Source organism: Sceloporus undulatus, chromosome 1, assembly GCF_019175285.1.
Source record: "Sceloporus undulatus isolate JIND9_A2432 ecotype Alabama chromosome 1, SceUnd_v1.1, whole genome shotgun sequence".
NCBI lineage: Eukaryota > Metazoa > Chordata > Lepidosauria > Squamata > Phrynosomatidae > Sceloporus > Sceloporus undulatus.
Genome location: NC_056522.1, coordinates 222,468,685 through 222,490,457, shown reverse-complemented (window position 1 = coordinate 222,490,457; position 21,773 = coordinate 222,468,685). Strand labels below are relative to the sequence as shown.

Here is a 21,773-nt window from a genome sequence, read left to right as displayed (position 1 = left end):
TATACCCCAACTCAAATTGTAGCAATGGCTCCTTGTTCTTTTTCTTTTTAAGGAATGCAAAGAGGGTGATCAAAAGCAGACAGAAATAGGCAGCATTTTTAATAAATAGATAGGAAAGGAGATTTCAGGAGATACAACTTTTACCTCTGTCCTGCAAGACCAACTGCTCCTATCAAAATTTTGTTTGCTGTGCCACTGTTATGAGAGCCAGCGCGACATAGTGGCTTGAGCGTTAGATTAGGAGTCTGGGTTCAAATCCTGGCTCGGCCATGTAAACCCATCAGGTGACTTTGGGCAAGTCATATTCTCTCAGCTTCAGAGGATTGCAAAGGCAAACCTCTTCTGAACAAAGCTTGTTAAGAAAACCCAATGGTAGGTTTGCCTTAGAGCAGTGGTTCCCAACCTGTGGGTTGGGACCCCTTTGGGGGTCAAACAACCCTTTCACAGGGGTCGCCTAAGACCATCAGAAAACACGTATTTGTATGTAGCAATGAAAATAATTGTATGGTTGGGGGTCACCACAACATGAGGAACTGTATTAAAGGGTTGTGGCATTATGAAGGTTGAGACCCACTGCCTTTGAGTCACCATAAATCAGAAACAACTTGAAGGCCCACAACAACAACAAAAGTCACTGTTACGATGAAGAAACTCTTTTATCTGGCTGCCCTAAAGATAGAAGAAACAAGATTTGCATATAAGAGTGGATTCCTTTTCAGTAGTTTTAAAGTGGTCTCTGTCTTGGATCGGCTTTAGAGAACATTCAGTGGTGAGGTATCTTTTCTGCACTGTTACTTGGCAGAGAGACATTTCTCAAGTCGAATCTCTGATTTTGGTTCTGTTCATGCAGGTGTAGCACGGCCTTGCCCTTTCTTCTTTTCAAATTTCACTCCATTTATTCCTGCCTGTATCTCTTCTTTGTCTGTGCCTGTCCTTCTCTGGAAACATAAAGAGACCCTTCCAAATACAACAGTAACAGGAAGAGTCTCACTTCTGTGAAATCAAACATGTGATGATTGTTATGAAGTTTTTGTATCCCTCTATTTTCTCTAGTTACAGCAATTATGCAATTGTGGAAGGTGAGCTCATGAGAAATGAGGTGGCAGGCAGAATGCCTGTAGCCAGCATTTATCCTGAGCAGCTACTGCAAAGGAAATTCTCTTTATTACATTTGCATTCCAGCAATTTGTGGAAGATACACCCAAAACCATTGAACATGAGGTAGTGTATATTCCCAAATCGTGCTAGCAATTGCCTAAATCCTGGCAGGAGTGAAAAGGATTTGAGCCTATTAAGGTCTGTTTTAACACTAACAATCTTTTCAGAAATCCTTTATTGTTAGCATTCAGTGCATGACACGATGATTGAGCTGAGTTTCATATGCTTGGCAATAAATATTCAAATTGGCAAGAGATAGACTACTCCTGCCTTTTGTCCTTAGCCTCATGAACTTCAAGAAGGTGACTGCAATTTGCCATGATGTTTGGAGAGTACAGTGGTTGGTTTTAGCTAAGAAGAACTCAGAGACAGAAAAAGTTACATTTTTGAAGAACAGCTCAAAATTTCCCAGCCAGCATGGCCATTGACCAACAAGATAATTTTTCTATTAAAACAGTGAAATTTAGTACCACATGTTTTAAAACTGGTTTGTTTTAGCAAACAAGATCCAGGGTCAAGGTTTGTCACTGGGTTTTCTTGGCAAGGTATGTTCACAGAGGATTTGCTTTTTCCTGAGACAGTGTGACTTGTCCAGGATCATCCAGTGGGTTTCCATGGCTGAGTGGCAATTTGGACTCAGATCTCCTGAGTCATAGAATGGTATGTCTGTACAGGCTCTGAGTTGGAAGAGACCCCAAGGGCCATCCAGTCCAACTCCCTGCCATTCAGGAACTCACAATCAAAGCATCCCCGACAGATGGTCATCCAGCCTCTGTTTAAAGACCTCCAAAGAAAGAGACTCCACCACTCTCTGAGGGAGTGTGTTCCACTATCGAACAGCCCTTCTGTCAGGAAGTTCCCCCAAATGTTGAGGTGGAATCTCTTTTCCTGTAGCTTGCATCCATTGTTTCAGGTCCTATTCTCTGGAGAAGCAGAAAACAAGCTTGCTCCATCCTCAATATGACATTCTTTCAAATATTTAAACAAGGCTATCGTACCACCTCTTAACCTTCTCTTCTCCAGGCTAAACATGTCCAGTCCAGCTCCCTAGGTCTCTCTTCACAGGGCATAGCCCAACATGCTCAAACCACTATATTAAATTTTGTCTAATTTTAAAAAAAATTTGGAGCTTTGCCTCTGTGCCAGAAGAATACACAGAGTGGAGAAAGGGCAGGAATGTAATTCTTGTACTGCTAAACCACGGTTTAGCATTGTGTGCAAATATAGCTAGTTAGGTGGCATATAAGTTTAGATTCCAAACATTGGTAGCCCTTTGACTTCTTTTTACCAAATATCTGGGAGTCTCTGGAACCTGTTGCATACAGAAGCATATCACTGAGTCACAATAGTTTTTTCTTTTTCTTTTTTTTCTTGTTAGAAGATAAGAAGAGAGTGCATTCTGCACTTTATTACCCACAGCTGTTTTCTAACTCAGATTTCCTTAGGCCCCCCCCCCATCCCACCCACTGTGTAGTTCCAAATGCATATTTCTGAGTGGTACACATAAAATAAGATGTTCCCACTTCTCAGTGGAACTTTTTGTCTTTTGGGCTCAGCTACTTTGATAATATCACCACAAAATGTTTATTAAATAGTCTTAAGATATGTAGAGAATAAGGCATCTAGGAATAATTATACAAGAGTGCATGTACTAGATCTACAGAGGTTTGATGGGTTTAATGTTTTTTGACAGCTTGATTCTTTAGATTTGGATAATGATTTCAACATTTTTATACACTTGAAAACAGAAGAAGCTAATGAGCTGTTTCAGTCGAGTAAAATATCACACAGAAATCATGCCTTTCCCAAACAAAAGCCTTGTCAAATTCAGGCTGCACCATCTACAGCAACACTGCCAGCAATTAGCATTCTTTCACAGGAGACAGGACAGATTAAAAATGCACATCTTAGATGTATGATTAATTACTGGATTGGCTGCACTAATTATTTTAAAGCCTAAAGTTCAGAGTTAGTTTTTTTAAAAGGTAGATTAAGGTAGATATCGGTGGGAGAAGTTTTACACTCAGCCTATTCTGATGACAACAGAAAAATAAACTGGAGCATAGACTTGTCTACGTGCTCCAGCAAAGTTTAAACACAGTTCCATCTAATGCAACAGATGCACATTTGGGATGGGGGCACACTAGTTTTGAATTCTTGCTAATTTAAGTTAGATATACTGCAAAGAATGAGGCCTGCCAGGCACTTAAAGTGGAACGTTCTCATCTCAGCAAATTGTTGTCTGTTTGGCTTGGGTAGTGGCCTCCTGTATTTGCAAAGGTCCATTAGAGTATAACAAATCAAGTGCCAGTCCAGGAGATGGGGCAGACAGAATGCCATGAGGCACTCCGTAAATCCAGCCCAACGTTCAAAAGGATTAAAAGTTTCATTACTGCTGTTGCTGCTGGAGCACATGGGCACGGCAAGTCTCTCCTCCAGTTTATTATCCCCAGCCTCCTATTGTCTCCTTGGGCTGGTGATAGCGAAGACAACATGTCGCCATCTTAATCAGATCTGACAAATTAACAATTGTGTTGCTGCTTGGTGAATTTGCCGGGTGACTTCAGGAGCTCTGTTTCAGAGCAAAAGGCCAGGGAGGAGCAGTCCTGTCGGACATTGGGGAAGATGCGTTGCTGCTTGCCGGGAGCAGGGTAAGGTTGAGAGAATTTCAAGTTAGCCAGCTTTTGGTGCCAGAGTATCAGGGAAGAGGATACATGGGAAGATTGTATAAGCTAAATATAGAAATAAAGTGCAGGAGGGTTGTTTTGTTTTTAAAGCTTCAAGGTATTTGGGCAATCTTCCCCAGAACAGCTCATTTGTAGAACCACTTGGATTTGCTGCAAACTATATTCTCTTCTATAAGAGAAAAACCAAATCCTGGAGAAGGACATTGCATTGGTATTCTTCTGCTTAGAGCACAGTACAGTATAATTGGAATGATACAGTTTATTCTGTTTGAGTATAACAGCATAAAATATTTTGTCTTAACTTTATGACCGCCTTCTCCTTCCTGCTATCCAGGTGTGTGACTGCATATTGCAGTCATCCTTCATAATGCTGTTTATAGATGGCAAAAGGTAATTGAGTGTGAGTATTCTTTTTGTTAAAGGCCACTTTAAACATTTCAGAAGAAGACAGGGCATCTGTGTCCTTCTACCACGGGTTGACCTCTTGTAGTTAGTGATGGATGTCTTCTCTTACAAACATTATAAACTTTCCAACAACCTTGCCTGAGCTTTGCTTCAGAAAGCATTTCTATCAGTACATGTTGTTTATATAAATATGCTAATAGCATGATTTAATACTTTCTATTAATATATTTAAAATAACAATATAATACAAGTGCCTAAAACTAGTTAGACACTGTCCAAAAATAAAAACAAGATGGGCTTATCCCAGAGGTTTACAAGCTAAAGAAAGACAAAGGCACATTAGGGAGACTATTTTATTGTGCCTTACATAGGGCTTCCTTAATGGTTGTTAAGGATATGTTATATGATGATGATGAATGCAGTCACTTCATGGTCTAGTCATATTTAGCCTGACAGTTCATGGGGACAACAGTATGCATAGGGATCTTGCAGCATCTTTTAAACTAGCTGAGCGATAGACATTGTAGCATAAGCTTTTGTAGACTTGGTCTACTTCCTGTATAAAGTTAATGTCAAACGTGTTACAAGATCCCTTTTCATAATAATATTCCAGACTAATATGACTATGTCTCTGATTTCTTGGGACAGTTATATTACATCAGCTGCACTGAATGCTAGGATATTTTGTAGCCCAATGACAAGAGCTGGGCTTTCAATGGTTTGGTGCCATGTTACATGAAGGATACCTTGACCTGCATGCCTACAATAAGATGCGTCATAAAGATCCTTCTTGGCTCCCTTTCTCTACCATATTCCACTATTGCAGGTCCTTAGAAAGCCTCTAAAGCTTATTTATTTTCTTCGGTCTTCTCCCGACTTGTAGTTTGTCCAGTATTGCTGCAGGATCGTTTCTTGGTTTTAACAACTTGGGAGTGGGGTGGGATGTCTGTTTTGTTACTGTCTATCACATTATGTATTATCCCATCATTCCCCTATCTCTGACAGTCAAAGTAACTTATAATAATAATTAAAACAGAATGTATTGAACCCTTTTATTTTGTTGTGTTGTTTTTTACATTTTAAACTACCCTGGAAAAGTTTAATACCTAGAGCACACACTAAAATTGTTTTTGAATAAAAATAGAAGGAAAATGTGACTACTGAGAAGACAGATTACAAAGATTTTTGTAGGGAAAAAGGGAAAATTAGAAGAAAATGGAAACTAATGAAGTCAGCAGGATGAATGGCATAGTATGAGCTGAATAGTGAGGAGAAAATATGTAAAAAGAGGCAGTGTTTAAGACTGATGGGAAAAGCCGGAGTGTAAGAGTAGGTGTGACAGCCAGTGTGGCGTAGTGGTTTGAGTGTTGGATTATGACTCTGGAGACCAGGGTTCGATTCCCAGCTTGACCATTAAACCCACTGGGCGATCCTCAGCAAGTCACATGCTCTCAGCTTCAGGGGAAGACAATGACAAACCTCCTCTGAACAAATCTTGCCAAGAAAAACCCCATGACAGGTTCACCTTAGGGTTGCTTTAAACTGACCTGAAGTCACACAACATAAGAGAAGGCTTGGTAGTAGAGGAATATATGAATCTACTTATATTTAACAACTGAAATTATGACATAGAAAGAGAAAGAAGAAACTAATTTCTGTTTTGCCTCATACTGAAAACATGAATTAGAGAAAGTGTAAAAAAAACCCCAACAGGTTGAAATACAACAAGAAGGGACTTATTAGAATAGCAAGTAAGATAGGCTTAAATCTGACTTCGCCCCAACCATTGAATAGTGAAACTTACTTTAAGTACTGAGTTACCGAGTTGCTATTGATTCAGTGGGTCTACTTTAGTTTTGACTGACAAACATCTGTGGACATGAGAAACATGTGCATAATAACCCTGAACATAAGACTTTTTAAACAAAAAGTTAAAAGAAGTGAAAGCAACAGGTAAATAGAAAGGATTAGAAGTCAAGCTATTTTAGAAAAAAAAGTGTAACATAGAAGAACACACAAATAGGAAGAGCTAGGATATGGAGAGCCAGGATAGTGTGGTTTGAGTACGGATTCTGGGAGGCCAGGGTTCATATCTGCATTCAGCCATGGAAAACCCACTGAGTGACTTTGGATAAGTCCCATTCTCTCAGCCTCAGAGGAAGGCAATAGCAAATCCCCTCCAAACAAATCTTGCCGAGAAAACCCTGTGATAGGTTTGCCTTAGGGTTGCCATAAGTCAAAAACAAACTGAAGGCACACAGCAACAAGAACAAAGGATATAAATATGCAGTAAAAGAGGGAGCATCAAAGGAGTAATAGATACCAAAAAGGAAAAAGAAATTGGGTCAAGAAGCCAAATGTTAGGACAGAGCTGATAAGTTAATTGGGAAAAGTAAAAGGATGCTTTTAAGTCTGAGCAGATGAGTTAACAGTTAAAAAGAACAGGTAGGAATGAATAATTGGAAGTTGACCAAAATCAGAGAAGGAGGAGGTTTGGGAGGGAGGGCATAATGAGGTTAATATTGGTGTGACTAGCGAAGAGGTAAGGGTTGCTGAAAATAGGGCAGGGACTATAAGGAGAAATTTATGCTGGATGGGGGTTCTTTAACCAGCAGAAAAATATAAGCACTCAATGGGATTCTGAATTATCTTCTGAAGGACACCATCAGCATGATCCTGTGGTTTTAATGCTGGATTAGGACTTCAGAAGACCAGGTTTTAAATCTCCACTCTGCCATGGAAATCCAGTTGATGACAATGGGCATACCTTTTCTCCTGGCCCACCAGGAAGGCAGTGGCAAACCTCTTTTGAACCTCTGCCTATGAAAACCCTATGATAGAGTTGCCATAAAATGGACTCAGCTTGAAGGGATATAGCAACCACTACCACAACATTTAGGTTACAGACTGTTCACATCATGCTTAGTTCCCTCTGTTTTTCCCCACCTCACCCCAATCCTTTCAGTACAAACAGGGCTTGAAGGAATATTTATTCAGGGGCTGCCTGTGTGCTTAGCTTTGTTTTGCGTGGGCTGTTTTTTGTTGTCCTGGTGGAGTAGAAGAAAAGTGTGCGCTGTGATTCAGGAAGCACTGCACTGGCAGTCCTCAATAGGGATTAAAGAACAGGGATTGCTCATAACTCTTTATCTTATTTTTATCCTCCCCTTCTTGCTTTGTTTACTTCATAGAAGGGATCATCTCTCAAATATGAATTGCAAATAGAAAGCCTTCTGTAGTTAAGTATGTAAATGTGCTTTCAACATGATAGCAGCTGTGACTAAGACCCAGATGACTTGTCTGCTTAGTCTTTGGGAGCTGGTGGTAATGTGCATACAGTATGTTAGAATAGCTCTGGCCTGGGGCAGTTTTAGTGTATTCACTGCTCCCTCTTCTCTCCCAGGAGAGTTTGCAGTTTGTGCGTTTGATCTGCCTTTTATCTCTAGTTCTTGGCTTTATGCACTCACAGAGATTTCTATGGCACAGCTGTAAGGAGGAACCTGGTGCCCATGCAGCTGGTTTTATCCATCTTTCCTGTTTACTTGGAGCTCTAAAAAGAGATGCAATGCAAATACACCAGTCCATTGTCTTAGAGATGACTCCAAATGGACTAATGCTTTTCATTAGATCATGTTTTGCTCCTTGAACTTGGACTAATTGGAGTAGAATTAAGCTCTGCCATGACATCTGCAGTGACACTTGTTTCTGCTGCACCCTGTATCTTTGGTAGTAATATGCACTGTATTTTGAGAATTATTTTTAACACAACAGCTTGGATGAGCTTGTTGTTGTGTGCCTTCAAGTTGTTTCAGAATTATGGTGACCCTATTTTTTTTTCTGGGCAAGATTTGTTCAGATGTAGTTTGCCATTGCCTTCCCCTGAGGCTGAGAGCATGTGACTTGCCCAAAGTCACCCAGTGGGTTTCATGGCCAAGCTGGGAATTGAACCCTGGTCTCCAGTCATAGTCCAACACCCAAACCACTATACCAAGCAAGTTACCTTCTTCTAAAATATGTATTCTCTGTTTGGAAATGGGTTTTCCCAAGTGTAGAACCATATTTTACATTATTATACTGTGCTGTGGGGTACTTGGAACCATTTCTTTATTTTCTTTTGGCAGAAACGTTTAGTTTTTCATTGACAGTGTTAACCTGAAAGAATTTTAAAGAAACTGTTTCCCTTGCCTGTTGTACACAAGCACACACAGCTACAGTAAAATTGCCTAGAGTAGAAAATCCCATTCTTTTCCAGGTCATGTTTTATTGCATTGTTTACTGGAGACACACTGCTGCAGCCCAGCACTGAAAGTCTGTCTTTCTCTGCCCTCTTTCACCATCTTCCCAGTGCCAATGCTGGAAAAAAACTTCCAGCTAGATGGAAGACAAGAAAAGCAGAGGTTGGACTAGGCTCTTGTAAAAAGACTAGGGGTTGGACTAGGTTCTTCTCTTAAGTCATGTACCATTTATGTGTAGAGTCCTCAAGGATTTGGCCAACTAGGAAAATAGCCTTCAGCCTCCCCAAAATAAAACCATGCCCACGCATGATTGAGATCAATCATTGCTTTTGACTGCCTATGTGTTATGGCTGGCACTTCATGTTGGCATCCCATCTGGTCTAAATGGTAAATCTGTTTTCATTTTGCAGTGAAGGATAAACTAGAATAAGTAAGCTGTGAAACCTTGAAAAGGGTAGGCCAATGTATGAATAATGTGTGGAAGATACCTTTCCCTGTTTCTGATGTCATTGTTCCTTCTAAAGAGCATATGATAAAAAATAAGGTTCTTAGCAAGGGCCCATATCAATATAAAATTGAACAAATATATAAAGCTTAATAACTGGACCTGATCACACTGTACATCTGATTGCATATTTCCTGTATAATTAAATAGTTTGGGTATATATATGAATGTATGTTTTATCTGTTTTTAACTTTTGTATGGTTTTTAATCAGTTATACAGGATTTTAGTGTGGTTTATAAAGTGGTTTTAAACTTTTTGGAAATGTTTTAAATTTGTTAATGGAAGCCTCCTTTGGTCCCATCCTGGGAGAAAGGTGGCATATAGATAAAGTAAAATAAATAAATAAAATTGAATAACCTTTTTGGTTATTTTAATATAGCTTTTAGTTTTGTGAATCTTAACCCTATCTTGCATTGTTACTCACTGTGTAGTGTACATCATTTTTACAACTTTGTTTGATTAGGGTGGTTTATTCTTTTAAAGCTACTGTTAAGAGTGCAAATTAAGGTGTAAAGCTATTGCAAAGTCAATTAAAATTGCTTTCTCCAGAGGTTCTACCAGAAAATGAGCCTACCTGTTTTTGGACAGGCTTGAGGTATTGAAAAGCTTCTCTGGCAAGTGGAGACAGTGAGGGGCCATTACTTGCATGGCACCTCTTCAAAGCTGTCTAGTCCCACTTACTTACCAGTAATTAACTACTCTGAAGTAATTGCTTTTTTTCCATGGGGAGGAGAGAGGAAGCTTGAGTTACACTGCAAGACTACCCAAAGGAAGCAAGCCAGTGCTTTCACACCCTCTCCAGGAGTTCTCTTAGAGTTCTTTCAATTAGTTGTAAATTGGGGATAATTGAATTGCTTAATTGAAACTTCTGATAAATCATCTGTGGAATAATGGCATTTAACTCTTAATAGGACTTGCTAGTGTTGAGAGACATATCTGTGTTCAGTGGATTCATGTTTGGGGCCCTTTTATACTAGAAAATTTCAGCACTACAATTCCATTTTAACTGCTCTGGCTGCATTTTGTGGGATCCTGGGGCTTGGAGTTTGACCAGAGGCACCAGAAAAGCACCTTGGCTGAGAATTTTAAGTACCACTTCCTAAACTGTCAGGTAAAGTGGATTGGTAGCAATGTAACTGGGTAGTGTGAAAGGGCCCTTGACCTCAGAAAGTATGATTTCTGGTCATTATAACTTCCTAGGCATCTTAGTGTGCTGAAACTTTTTTTCAAAAGATGAAGGCTAATGCTATTGTGTGCTTTCAAGTCATTTCTGACTTATGGCAACCCTAAGGTGGCCCTATCGTGGAGGTTTCTTGGCAAGATTTGTTCAGAAGAGGTTTGCCATTGCACTCCCCTGAGGCTGAGAGTACATGACCTGCACAAAGTCATCTAGTTGTTTTCCATGGCTGAGCTGGGAATCAAACCTTGGTCTCATGAGTCGCAGTCCAACTCTCAAGCCACTATGCCATTCTGGCTCCCTTCAAATGATCATTTTCATTGATAACTTGACAATAATAATTTCTTGATTTTTAAAAATAAAAAAATACCAACATGTTGAAGGTGATAGTTCTCAGTGGACTTCAGGGCTCTTTGTAATAAATAAAAGGAAGTGTGGAATTTTACCAGGTGTTCTAAACTTGCCTTTTTCCCCCGAGTTGCAGATTTAGTTTTCATTCTAGACGCTTGACTGGGATTTTCATTCTGAACATTATGATGTGTTGTTTTATAACCACAATGGACTGAATAGAGAGATTATCCTGGTCAGAAACTCTGTGATTCTAATGTCCATAGAATTAAAAAGACACCCATTTGATTGAAGTCTAGTTAAATCATATATTTATCTTCCACTCATGAGTACTTTAAATTTAAGATTTCCTGTAATCAGATCTACATGGGTTTTGGCTAATGTATGTCTATACTGTAACATAGGCCACCTTGTGTGTTGGCGCCCATAGGGAAAATGTCTTGTATGGCATAATCTTCCTGATCCTCTGGAGAACTCTTGGGAGGTCCCAGAGGATGACTTCATCATTGCTCATGTGGTTATAGGCACATAGCTAGTCACTTCTCAGCCATTCCCCCATTCTCCCCTGGCCACTACATGGTCATGTGTGAAGCAGTAGGGAGGCACCATGAAAAATGATCCCCCCCCCCCCATGAAGCTTGGTCATTGCATGATGAAAGTAGAGAATTCAGACCTCTGCAACAGAAGCACAAGAGGCATATTCAGAAGTTAGACTTGCCACCTGCATATTTCACTAACAAGTCTACAGGACTCCAGCCACAAATTGTTTCAGATGCTTCTTGTTTGGAAGTCATGGATCCAGTGCCATAGGGTTAGTGAATCAACTCTGCATTTTCAGATCTTTTACAGTGTTCAAAATTGTATCCAAGTGCCACGTTGTGTTCCAAGTGCCATCCTCTGAAGGGAGAGGGTCCAGAATTGGGAGGACTTCATTTCAACTCAGAGTGGCTACAAGCGGAGTGGAGAGCAAAATTCAGAGTGGACAAGCCACACTTCTGTTGAAAATTGGAGTCAGTTTTTCTTTTCACTCTTCTTGCACAGCTTGACTGTATATAGATTTGGATTCTAGCTTTAAGGTCTGTTCATCTGTTTGTTTGTTTGTCTTTATGTGTTTTTAGGTGCATATATCATCCGGATGCAAGAAGAACACACTCCCAAAGAATCCGCATGTTTGAGGCTCCCCCACTGCAATGGAATCTTGGCCCACACTGGCCTGGGTCTTGCTCCTTAGCTTGGTAGCAGACTGCCTGAAGAGAATTGAAGCCCGAGACTTCACAGTGAAAGATATTGTCTACCTTCACCCTTCAAGTAAGTCTCCTGGAATAGCATCTGATAATGTAATGAGGCACCCATCTCTATGCAAAGCCTGTGAAATGGGGAGACAAGCTAATGTTCAAAAAGCAGAAATGGTGGATGGGTTGAGTACCCTAGCCTCTGCTGAAGATAAACACCTTTCTAAAGTGGGAAAATACTGTGGAGTAGGGAGATTTCCTAGGTCACTGAAAGCTGGTGCTTGCCCAAGTGGGGATCCTGAAAACTCTAGTGTTGGTTAGGTACACAAGTCCAAAGACAGTAATTCGTTTTTATAGAGGCCAGACCGGTCAGTGACTAGTTAGGATCACTGGTATAAAATAATTTTGTTGTGAATGCTATTGCTTTCCAACCCTTTGGCATCTATTGAAGCCCAAATCTAGGTTTATCACTTGGAATTTGCAAAGGAAAAAAAAGGCTCCACTTTTTAATGGAAGTTCTTTTGTTTTTTACAGAAATTACAGATGCCAGGAACTCAGTCCATATTGGGACTAGAGTAGGGACAAAATCCCACCCAGATTAGATCCCCTGCATTCACATTTCTGTAAGCAGAAGGCAGCAGTTGTGCTACATTCTACATATAAAATATGATATGCAGTTTGGCCCTTACCTTAGCTGTGATTGACAAACCAGTTGTTTTGAAATCATTCAAAATAATAATGTTATATGAGAGGAACAGAAAAGGCAAACCGGCAGGCAAAGGTGCTGTAACTGCCTCCTGTAATAACAGTGTCACCTACCTGGCTTTGGGGTGGATGCTTGCTCATTGCTGTAAGTTACTCATCTCATTTATTCTTCTCTGAATTTTAGACTCCCTTCTTCCTCTTTCAACAGTTTGTCTTTAATTTCTCCATGTAACACCACACATGCAAATTAAAGGCAAGTTTTGGTCTTTGTGGTGGTTTTAAAACAGCTACTCCGAACTAAAAGCAACCTCTCTTGGCTCTCGTTTCAGTCTCACTCTCCTCCTTTGTTTGCAATGCTAATCTTTAATACACACACACACGTCTTCCAATTTTTCTTTACAATTGGATACAAGGCATGTTATTGTTGACTGAGAGAAGTCACTGATTAGATATAGTTACAGGCAACCTTGGGACACTGGGCAGTTTCTACTGATTTGCTTTAGAATAGTTCTCTTAAAGGATTGTGGCCTTGTGCCTCAATCCACAGTCTATCAGGCTTAGTAACTTCTCTGATCATGAGCCAAAACTAGAGTCCCTCACAGCTGTGACTGCTGTGCTTTGAAACTTTCTTTCAATACCAGTAATTTTTTTTTACAGTGCCAAGCACCTCAGGAGTTTTCCCAATCTCTCTCCCTTTTCTCTCTGCTTCTCTCTTTTATATAGATAGGAGGTATAGCATCATGGAGTCCTAACAGTGGGAGATTATTTCCTTCCTCACCACAGGAGTGGTTAATTCTGCACCTGTGCTAGCCATGTTCTCTAATGTACACTTAGCTTAATCCAAATTCTTTGGAAGAGCTGACAGCTACACTATCAATTGTGGCAGCTACACTATCAATCTGGGTTTTATATTCTCTTTCATATAGTGTCTGTGTCCATATATAGACGATATATCCCTATACAAGTTGAGTCTCCCTTAGCTGAAATGCTTAGGACAAGATGTACTTTGGAGTTTGGATTTTTACATTTTATTTTGGAATATCTGCATATACATAATGAGACATAATGAGATGTGACACAAGTCCAAATGTGAAATTCATCTATGGTTTGCACACACCTTATAAACATAACCTGAAGGAAATTTTATACATATTATTGTTAATAATTTTGTTCTTGGGAAAAAAGTTTGTGTACACTGAACCATCAGAAAGCAAAGGTGCCACTATCTCAGCCACTCATGTGGACAATTACAGATTTTGGAATATTTCAGATTTCAGAATTCTGGATAAGAGATCCTCAACCTGTATAGGACAATGTTCATATAATAATACAATCTGTTGTTCTTTTTAAATATGCTTTTGGTATAGATGTTTTCATTTTTTGAAAACAGAATGAAAAGACTTTCTTTTGCAATTCAGAATAATGGGAGTGTATAGGTTGACAAATAAGCATCAAAAGTTATCATCTTAGGAATAAATATAAATAGCTAAATAGGAATGCAGGGAGATATAATGCAATCTAGCTATTTATTGTTGTTCTTAGATTTTTTTTCATTGTTGTTTAAGAAGAAAACAGTCTTTCTCATAAAGTTCAGAAAAATTATTAAGGAAAAAAATAAATTATTATAGGAATAAATGTAAACAGTTAAACAGGAATTATTAAAACAGCTTACCAATAGTAACTTTGTTTGGAAACATACATATGTAAAATAATTCAGTAATAAATATGTATCTTATTAACTGAGTGCTGAAGGGCAGCTGTCCTTTGTCTTTCCAGAAGGCAAGGTTGATTACACTGAGAACTAGTTACCATTTTTATATAAAAATTGGCGCTTTGTTTAAGTCTATATGTGGTGGATCTCAACATGTTCCCTTGGTCCAAGGAGATGGTGCATAGGTCATAAACAGTTGTACTACGTTGGAAAAAAAGTGCTTATTGGCATTCATCCATATTTAACAAGTATACCCAGTGCAGTGCTACCACTTTATTAACTGTACAGGTATATTGCTAGTAAAATACGTTCTCATCCCCGTGCAGACCCACATATGCTGCTAAATCTGGTCCAAACAGTTAGAGAATCTCTGTAGTAGATTTAAGGAGGTGGTAGGAGTGGAAGGTCCAGTTGATAAATGATAGTCCACTTTTGCAACACTAACACCACTGTCTTTTGAGTGTGAGGAAAGCACATCACATGTGTTGACTTCGTAATCCTTACAGACTTTGACTGGAATTTACTATGGGGATTACTGTGTTTTATTTATTTTTTAACTTTTGGATCTTTAAAATATTTTGATATTGTTTAAATTGTGATTATTTTAATTATTTTAAAAATTGGTTTTGATTGATTTCCTTCTGTGAGCCACCTTGGGTCCCATGCTGGGAGAAAGGTAGTGTATAAATTAAATAAATGAAATAAATAAATACTACATAAGTGGGGTTGCATTTATGTGAAATAGAATTGAGCAATTTTACAACATCTATATTCAGGGAATCAGTTATATGACTGTTGTGCATCAAGACTGATATGCATTGATACCGATGTGCAATGGATGCTGATGAGTATTAGGCATTTCTGATACCCATCCAGACTAGAAACTGCTGATGTGCATTGGTAGAGCCCAATGTACTTCGGGAGATTGGCAAGGGAGTGCTGACATGCACTGATGGAGCCCAGTGCTCACTGAGTACTTTTGTTCGTGTTCTGATACTCATCTTTGCAATATACTAGGCAGGTTCAGTAGTGCCTTTGTGTAGCTCAGTAACATTACACAATATAGACCATAATGTAGAATCATAATACTTGTCATCCTTAGGTAATAAAGAAAAGTAAGCAGAGATGAGCAAAGTGTGATCCCAATGCTGTATGGAGTCCCCTCGCTAGTCCTCCCAATCCTGCCTAATAATAATAATAATAATAATAATAATAATAATAATAATAATAATAATAATTATTATTATTATTATTATTATTTTGGTATGATTTTCCTGTAACCTTTACCCTCAAATCACTCAATGGCCCGTTCCGCACGGGCCTTTGTGCTGCCCCTGTCACATGCTAAGGGTTGGCCGAGGACCTAGTGTCCATACTGGCCTCACCCCTAGCATGTGACAAGGGCGTAAAAATGGTGGCCCTTGTGTCTGCACGTCGCCCTTGCCTTGCAATGTCACGAGTGCGCCATTTGCGCACTTGTGTGTTGCAAGCGCGGCATGAAAAGAAGCCGCTTTTTGCGGCTTCTTTTTCCACCACCGGGAAGCCTCCCCGTTTGGAGGCTGCAGCTTCCTGGCAGTGGAAATGGAGGCGGCGGCAGATCGTCACTTTCAGGCGGTCTGTAACACACTTAAGTTTCTCAAACATATGAAAACATAGGAAAATATCTCTAACCCACTCCCACAAGCACTCCAGAACCCTTTACTACCTCCAAATATTTCCACATTCTTCTACAAACACTCTGAAAATGGCAATAGGGAGAGAGGCACTTTCACGTCTTCTCTCCATTTTGAGAAGCTATGCCACCCCTGTTGTATGGCATGGCTTTATTGTCCCTGTATTGGAAAGACTGAGCAAAAGTAGGTTGTCTAGCCTTGAGGCCGAAATGAGACATACAACCAACGGTTTCTTACTCATGTTCAGTATCCTATGCCACTTTGTTAGTTACTTGTAAATATTATTTTTCAAACTCTATTGACAGGGCAAAATGCAGTTGCTTGGCATCTTCTACTTTTGCTGTCCTCTTATGCCAAAGCACTGGAGAGAGAAACCAAAACTGGAAAATTGTGACTTGGGAGCCTAGATTTTTTTCTCCAGTCCTTTTGTATGTTGGTCATCACACATCTGCCCACATTTCTTGGGATTCTAGTGGCAGTTCTGTGAATGTAAAACATGTTTAAAATACCTGATACCCAGTGCTGGCAATTTTTTTGATGATAAGGCATTATCTTACACTGTCCCTTTGCAACTCACCAGGTTCAAAATATAATATGAAGAAACAAATTATGGAGAGCTCCAAGAAGTGCCAGTGGTTTCATTTATTCTGCTTTTATCCTGTCTTTCTACCTAAAGTGACAGCCAAGGCACCAAACAGTGAATTATAAATTAAATTATAAATTAAGACCAGAATCCTTTACAGAATTTACAGATGCATAAGCACCAAAGTTATGGTACTATGCAGTGAATTCTGGCCCAGCCTCCCAACACCACTTACTGGGCAGCAGCCACTGTGAGCGATGGGAGCCTGTTCCCCTGTTGTTCGGGAAGCAGCTACCTACTATTTCCATCCCCATTGTGACAGCATAAACTTCTGTTGTAATTCCCCCTCATGCCAGAGATCATTCATGTGAAGGGGATACGTGGGCATTGTTGGACCCTATCGATTGCAGCAGCTGCTTCTCAGTAAAGAAGGACTGGGGGACTTTGTGAATATGTAATAGCAATGGGTCTCTAACTCGAGATTACACATTCGCAACTGCCGTAGAGCATTCCAGCTATAATTCTAAAGTATACATTAAAAACATAACATTTGGTCTCAAACAATACTCACAACCTGGAAAAGAGTGAGTAATGCCCACACCAAAAACATTTTGTCCGTTGTTATTGTGGCCTTAAAATTGTTTCCAACTTATGGTGACCTTAAGGCAATTCTATCATGGGGTTTTCTTGGCAAGATTTGTTGAGAGGAGATTTGCCCTTGCCTTCCTCTGAGGCCGAGAATGTGTGATTTGCCCAAGGTCACCCAATGGGTTTCCATGGCCAAGCCAGAATTCAAACCCTGCTCTCTTCCCAGTGTCCTCATCCAGCGCTCAAACCACTACACCATGCTGGCTCTTTTGATTAATACTTAAATTAATCCTGCACCTTAACAAATTAATTATTTTAGACTTTTAGAATTGGTAACTGGGTGGAATGGCAGTCTCTCTCTCTCTCTCTCTCTCTCTCTGTCCCAGAATCAATAAGAGGAAGAACCCCAGAAGAAGTTTTAAGATTTGAGGAAATGACCTGCATGCATATTGCCTGCTATATTGTGTATTGGAAGGAAATGAATAGAATTGGGAGAGGGGAAAGGGGAAGTGATTTGTTTGTTCAGGAGAAGGCCCTCTGGTTTGTTATTCTGTAGAATTATCAGATGGAGGAAAAAAAGCTGGGAGTAGAATACTCCTGGCATAATCGCGCAATCATGCTGAAGGTTTTCAGACACATCCAGGATTTATCCCGTGAAAATCCAGAAATGCTCCTGCAACTAAACCATTCTTGCGACTTCCCCATGAATGATTTGTTGCTGGAGCATTCCTGGATCTTCATGGGATAAGTCCTGGATGAGCGCGACATTGTCTGAAAATCTTCAGTGCAATTGTGCGATTATGCCAGGAGTATGCCTTTTACTCCTGGCATTTCCCCCCATCTGATAATCTCCTCTGTTGCTGGCTGCCCTGTGGAGAATAAAGAGGAAGAAGAAACAAAATGGAGAGGGAATGAGTGGGAGGTGGGAAGGAAGGTGATTTATTTACTTGGCAGAATTCAGGAGGCTCTTAGACAATCGGGGACCTTTGAAAATGTCAGGCCTTTTAGGGCTAAAGACTGGTGCCCCATAGGACTGTATAAAAGTTCTTAAGAGTGGGTGACAAGTTGGAATGCTGAGGCTTTTCAATTCTTCTTTCATTTTTATTGATCCTATTATCTGGTGTTGTATATTGTTGTTGTTGTTGTAATAATATCAAAGCATCCCTAATGGTTGACCATCCAGCCTCTGTTGTTGTTGTTGTTGTTGTTGTTATTATTATTATTCAAGGTAAATTGAATTCCTTTGTTCTTTACTAAAGTTTTGAGCACCTGGATAATTACATGAACATTTCTCCTTTTCCCCACATTTCCTCGTTTTACCCTCCCAATCTAATATTCAGATTTCTAACATTAGTAAAATTTTAAAATTCAAACCTAATGTTCCAAACTTTGCTTTCTATAGACAAACAGGAGGCAGATTATATCTCACCACAGCCCTTCCCTAAGCAAGTTTTTAGGCAAGCAGGAGCTGCAGGGGGGAAAGATGGAGAAGTTCCCACTGCACTAGCAAACAGTTGCTGATATGATGGATTTACTCCATAAAATAAAGATGATTAAAATACCCTGGTATTACAAACATATACCTTGACATCATATTTATGGGTGTTGGAGAAGGTGATAGTCACCAAGGAGTTGTTTCCAGTCCTAGCATAGAGTGTAAAGGCTTCTTTTAATCTTTCTTTAGGAAACATATTGATTCATTCTCAGAACACAGGACTAAACTACAGAAGTGTTCTATGGCCCGAGGCACCTTTTGTAAGTTACCAATGATAGTATGATATATGATGCTGATACAGGCTACTTGCCAATGTACAATCACTATAAGAGGTTTTCTTCTCTCCCCCCCCCTCTCCCAACAGGAAGAAAGTAATCATTCTTATAATGGCTTTTAGAGAATACAGAAAGAAAAGTCTATACTTGAATTCTGGCCTTTCTGGAAATAAATATCTCAAAGGCCATATAGTGAACAGTGTTCCTGGAAATAAAATTAACTTTAGTGTTGTATGTTGTTGATCAAGATGATTGTGAAATCTTAGCTCAAGAAGCCAGTTTTACATGTTGACACTCTTTTTGTGAAACCGAACATGGCACACCTCCACAGGAACTTTTCTTCCAACCCCCCCCCCCCCCGGTACTTTGTTAACAACTGCAAATTTACAGACAACAGTTTTTATCATTTGTCCCATTTTCTGTTCTTCACATGCTTCATAGAATCATAGCATTCGAAGAGACCACAAGGGCTATCCAGTTGAATCCCTGCCATCAGGAAGACACAATCAAAGCATCCCTAATGGTTGACCATCCAGCCTCTATTTAAAAATCTCCAAACCTCCAAGGACGTGTATTCCTCTGTCTAATGGGTCTTACTGTCAAAAAGGTCTTCCTAATGTTTAGGTGGGATCCCTTTTCCCATAGTTAAGATGAAACTAGTGTTTTGGAGGGCTAGTGCACTTAGTGAAGTTAATACTGAGGATTCATGGTAAAGAAGGATCCTTAGCCTTGGGGAGGTTTCAGCAACTTGCTTACAATATACAGTACTGATATTTATACCAGCTTGGCCACAGCTTTTACTCAGAGAATCCTGGGAATTCAAGATGATGGATATAATTATAATCTGCTAGACATGCTTTCTGTGTGGAGATGTTCATCCAAGTCTACAAGTGTGCAGAGATGACTCATCCCAGTAGTCCAAGCAGCAAAAAACAAATTGTTAAACGGATCATGTTTAGGGTTGTGACATGAAACACACTTGCATATCTGAGGCCTGTTACAGACAGCCAAAATAAAGCTGCTTCGAGTCACAGTGGAGGTATGGTGTTTCAATGATTCATGCATCCTAAGAGTCCAGAAGTCACACCAAAGCCATGCTCCAGGCTGGAGCGTGGCTTTGGTGCGACTTCTGGACTCTTAGGACGCATGCATCATTGAAACACCATACCGCCACTGTGACTCGAAGCAGCTTTATTTTGGCTGTCTGTAACAGGCCTGAGAGTAAGTAGATCAGACATGCCCTCTGAGTAGGCATGCATAGAAGTCATTCATAGAATTGTGCTGCATGTCTGCAGTGTAGAATACTATGAGTGTAGAGAGGCTACAGTGATGCTACGTGGCTTTATGGTTTTATCCAGCAGCAATTCACCTTTTTTGCCAGCTAAGTTGGAGTATTCTTCTTGATTTCTTTCTTTCTTTCTTTCTTTCTTTCTTTCTTTCTTTCTTTATTTATTTATTTATTTATTTATTTATTTATTTGTTATTGAGGCATTTTCTGTCTATAGATATCACACTTTGAGAAGACTATAGAACAGATGTTGGTAGTTGTAGTTAGTTGGGTCTCTGCCAGTAGAAAGATTAGTTGTAGAATCTTTGGTGGTATCATGGCCAAATGTTAACAGCTGTCCAATGGAAAAGAATGGGTGAATTGTTATTAGTGACTTTATTAATGATACTTTCTGCATTAGTTGGCAATTTGAGGCTGCTAAAATATACGAAGGCTGGAACACCCTAGGAGATTGAATTTTCCTGTTATTTACCTGTTTGCACAGTTCTTATAGGTGTGAGGGGGAGGAGAAGGATCACAGTTTCACACTCTGGTTTTCTTTGCTCACTGCTGCACTATACATCCCTTGAGAATCCATCTTTCATTTGCCTCCCACAGGGGGATGTACCTCAGCTCAAGAGGCCCATGTGGCCAGGCTGGAGATAGTCTGGAAAGGATTAGTTTTTATAAGTTCTACCTTTGTTGAGTTGCCTGGTCTTCTTGGAAGAGAGCAGATTGGCTTTAGTATAGAAAATAACTCATTTGAGGAAAGAGTCCTGGGAAGGAAACTGGATGAGTTTAGCCAAGGGAACAAATAGAAGTCTGTGTTGGAGGGGAATATAAGAATATTCCTCAAGTGCTTTATGGGTTGCTGTGTAGAAGAAGGCATATACTCTGCTGCTCTCTAGGGAGAGCTAGATCTAATGTGCCTTATGTTAAAATAGGTAGATTTTGGCTGGGCATGAGGAAAAACATCTTGATGTTTTAACGTCTTAACAAACAAAAGAATTGGTTTGACAGATTCTTTGCAGGAAGTTATGTGTTGAAGACTCCAGCTCAGGATTAAATGTATTGAGAATGAGGGGCTGGACTAGATAGTTTGCAGAGAACTGCCTGTGTCTAACATTTACAAATTTCAGTTTGTGCGAGTTCTGGGCTTGAAAATATTGGAGACTGGTGCTTTAGAATATCTGGAGTTAGAGATGACTGGTGATCATGCAAGCAGTATTTGGGGACACACTAATAAATAATAATAAGTAAAATAAAACTTTTATTTTTATCCCAATTTTCTGTGACGAGACAATCAAAATGGCTCACAACATATTAAAATATCCACATACACAATGTTATGTCCCAAATTCCCCCCTTATAACAGGATTAAACATGTTACAATTAAAATATCTATTAAAAACACAATTCAATTATAAATCATCAACCCTCTCCTTTATCCTATCTTTATGTTTTGTTTATTTTTATATGCCATCTTTCTTGCAAATTGGACCCAATGTAGCTCATCTTTACCATTTAACCTTTTGTTTTAAAGAAGGGAGCAAAGAATTGCTGGTATGACATTCACTAGTTTCCTTCTAGGTCAGCTTCTTAGGGTTTGTTTGGATGTTACCTAAAAGGGTCAATCTGGCACCATGTTGTCTTTTGGAGCATCTTCCAGATTTGTGCTGTGGGACAACCCACAATAATATAGTATTTCTGTTCCTCCAAGTGTATATTGGC

At 39.6% G+C, this 21,773-nt stretch overlaps 1 protein-coding gene across 2 annotated transcripts in view; it reads left to right on the top strand.

Annotated features, from left to right (window-relative positions):
• Positions 1–21,773, top strand: part of LYPD6 (LY6/PLAUR domain containing 6) — a 92,239-nt gene that overhangs the window by 48,634 nt on the left and 21,832 nt on the right. Inside the window, exons 1-2 of one of the 2 annotated variants that reach the window (XM_042446063.1) lie at positions 3,746–3,809; positions 11,632–11,821. In XM_042446063.1, the coding sequence (XP_042301997.1) occupies positions 11,704–11,821 (118 nt within the window). In that variant the 5' untranslated portion in view covers positions 3,746–3,809; positions 11,632–11,703. Of the gene's footprint in view, positions 1–3,745; positions 3,810–11,631; positions 11,822–21,773 lie in introns of those variants that run through there. The other variant, XM_042446062.1, reaches the window with a different exon arrangement.